We start from the raw sequence: 1,748 nt of genomic DNA, 5'->3' as shown, positions 1-1,748 counted from the left end.
ATGCGGGACGTGAGCGACGTGTGGCAGCCTCTGCGCAGACTTTTCCGCCGCCGTGTAGATTTCAGCAAGCGCCGCCTTCCCTCCAATCACAGCCCAGCCTCAGCGCCAAGTGTGCACCTCTCTGCAGGCGGCGCAGAGGTCCTGTACCGAGGCTTCGTTTGCAAAAATTACATCCATGTTGTGCTCCGGTGCGGGCGGCGGTTCCCCACCAAAAGCAGCCCAGATCTTCCCCGCACGCCTCTGACTGACTGCACGACTGTCACAAGTCGCGAGCTAGTGCAAACTGCGAGGGCCGGGAAAGGAGACGGGGCGCGCATACACCAAAAAGTGGGGAGGCAGAGCTGCAGGGTGTGCAGGATAATGGAGTTAATTTTAGGGGTCTGCATAATAAGGGGCCGCCCCCAAGTTTTCCCGCGACTTAGGTAATGAATTGCAGATCGAAATGGGTCTAGTTTTATTCATTCTTCTACTCGGGGCGATAAAGGTTTATTGAATGGTGTGCATGGTGAGTGTGAAAAACAGATGCCAGCTGCCCTCAGCCCCAGTCCACTTCAGTCCAGCTCCCTGGGGCTTTCCCGCCCCCTCCTCGTGCCCAGCATCGCAGGCCTCTCAAGGTTTCCAGTCTTTGGGCTAAGGCAGGGGGAGCAAGGCTCAGTTCAAGCCCAGGTTTCTAAGGGATTCAGGAAAGTGGACAGGGCGAGGCAGGAGGGTCAGGGAAGCTTCCTCTCCGCGGGTGGTCCGGGTCGTGGCGGGGGATGGGCTCACGAGTATTATCAGGGAGCAGCCTGGCCCATGTCCTTACCTGGACTGCGCCTGCCCCGCAGCGCGTGTTAGGAATGCGGAGTATCGGGGCTCCACCGCCCTAAAGGAGCTGCACTGGTAGGATGCACTTTAAGCAACTTCCCAAGGGATTCGGCTGCGGGGTCCGGGGTTCACGGTCCACGGTCCACACTGAGCAGGGCTGCGTCGCTGCTCTCCTCCCGGCCAGCACAGTTGAGTTGAGGGGCCGGAATTATTCGGGGAAGCTGTGCCAGACGTCCCGAAGGGACAACGGGACGAGGGGATAACAGCAGCCGGGACCTTCATCAGGGCTGGGCGGCAGGAGCTGGTGCGCCGCCGTCGCCGGCCCGCAGAGGGAGCCCGCAGGCCGCCTCCCGGCTCGCCCACCCTCCTCCCCACGTGGAAGGGGGCTGGGACCCAAGGAATGCGGCCCGCCCCCAGGCTGACGTGCGCGTCTGCGGCCAGCCCGGATTCTTTAAAAGCCGGTGGTGCGCGGGGCATCCCAGCCGAGCCGGAGAAGAGGCGAGCGGCAGGGCCTGGTGGCGGCAGTGCGGCTGTCACTGCGCCTGAGCATCCCAGAGCTTTCCGAGCGGACGAGCCGTTGGTGCCGGGCATCTCCAGCCTCGCACCCCTCGCAGCACACGTCGAGCCCCGCACCGGCGAGGGTCCGGAACTTAGCCCAAAGCACGTTTCCCCTGGCAGCGCAGGGAACGCCCGGCCGCGCGCCGGCGCACGCCCCCCTCTCCTCCTTTGTTCCGGGGGTCGGCGGCCGTTCTCCTGCCCGCGTCGGGATCTCGGCCCCGGGAAGCGGGCCGTCGGGCGCAGCCGCGAAGATGCCGTTGGAACTGACCCAGAGCCGGGTGCAGAAGATCTGGGTGCCCGTGGACCACCGGCCCTCGTTGCCCAGATGTGAGTGCAGCTGCGTGGTGCCGGGCGGCAGGGCGCGCTGCGCTGGGCTGGGCTGGGCC

At 64.9% G+C, this 1,748-nt stretch overlaps 1 protein-coding gene across 2 annotated transcripts in view; it reads left to right on the top strand.

The window, feature by feature from the left end:
- Nucleotides 1-1,748, top strand: part of PFKFB3 (6-phosphofructo-2-kinase/fructose-2,6-biphosphatase 3) — a 93,010-nt gene that overhangs the window by 57,078 nt on the left and 34,184 nt on the right. Inside the window, exon 1 of one of the 2 annotated variants that reach the window (XM_011957053.1) lies at nucleotides 1,231-1,689. The exons of the other annotated variant lie outside the window; for it this stretch is intronic. Coding sequence (XP_011812443.1) covers nucleotides 1,614-1,689 — 76 coding nt within the window. The 5' untranslated portion in view covers nucleotides 1,231-1,613. Of the gene's footprint in view, nucleotides 1-1,230; nucleotides 1,690-1,748 lie in introns of those variants that run through there. 2 annotated transcript variants of the gene reach the window in all.

This window comes from Colobus angolensis, unplaced genomic scaffold (assembly GCF_000951035.1).
Source record: "Colobus angolensis palliatus isolate OR3802 unplaced genomic scaffold, Cang.pa_1.0 Scaffold432, whole genome shotgun sequence".
NCBI lineage: Eukaryota > Metazoa > Chordata > Mammalia > Primates > Cercopithecidae > Colobus > Colobus angolensis.
This window is presented reverse-complemented; position numbering and strand designations above follow the sequence as displayed.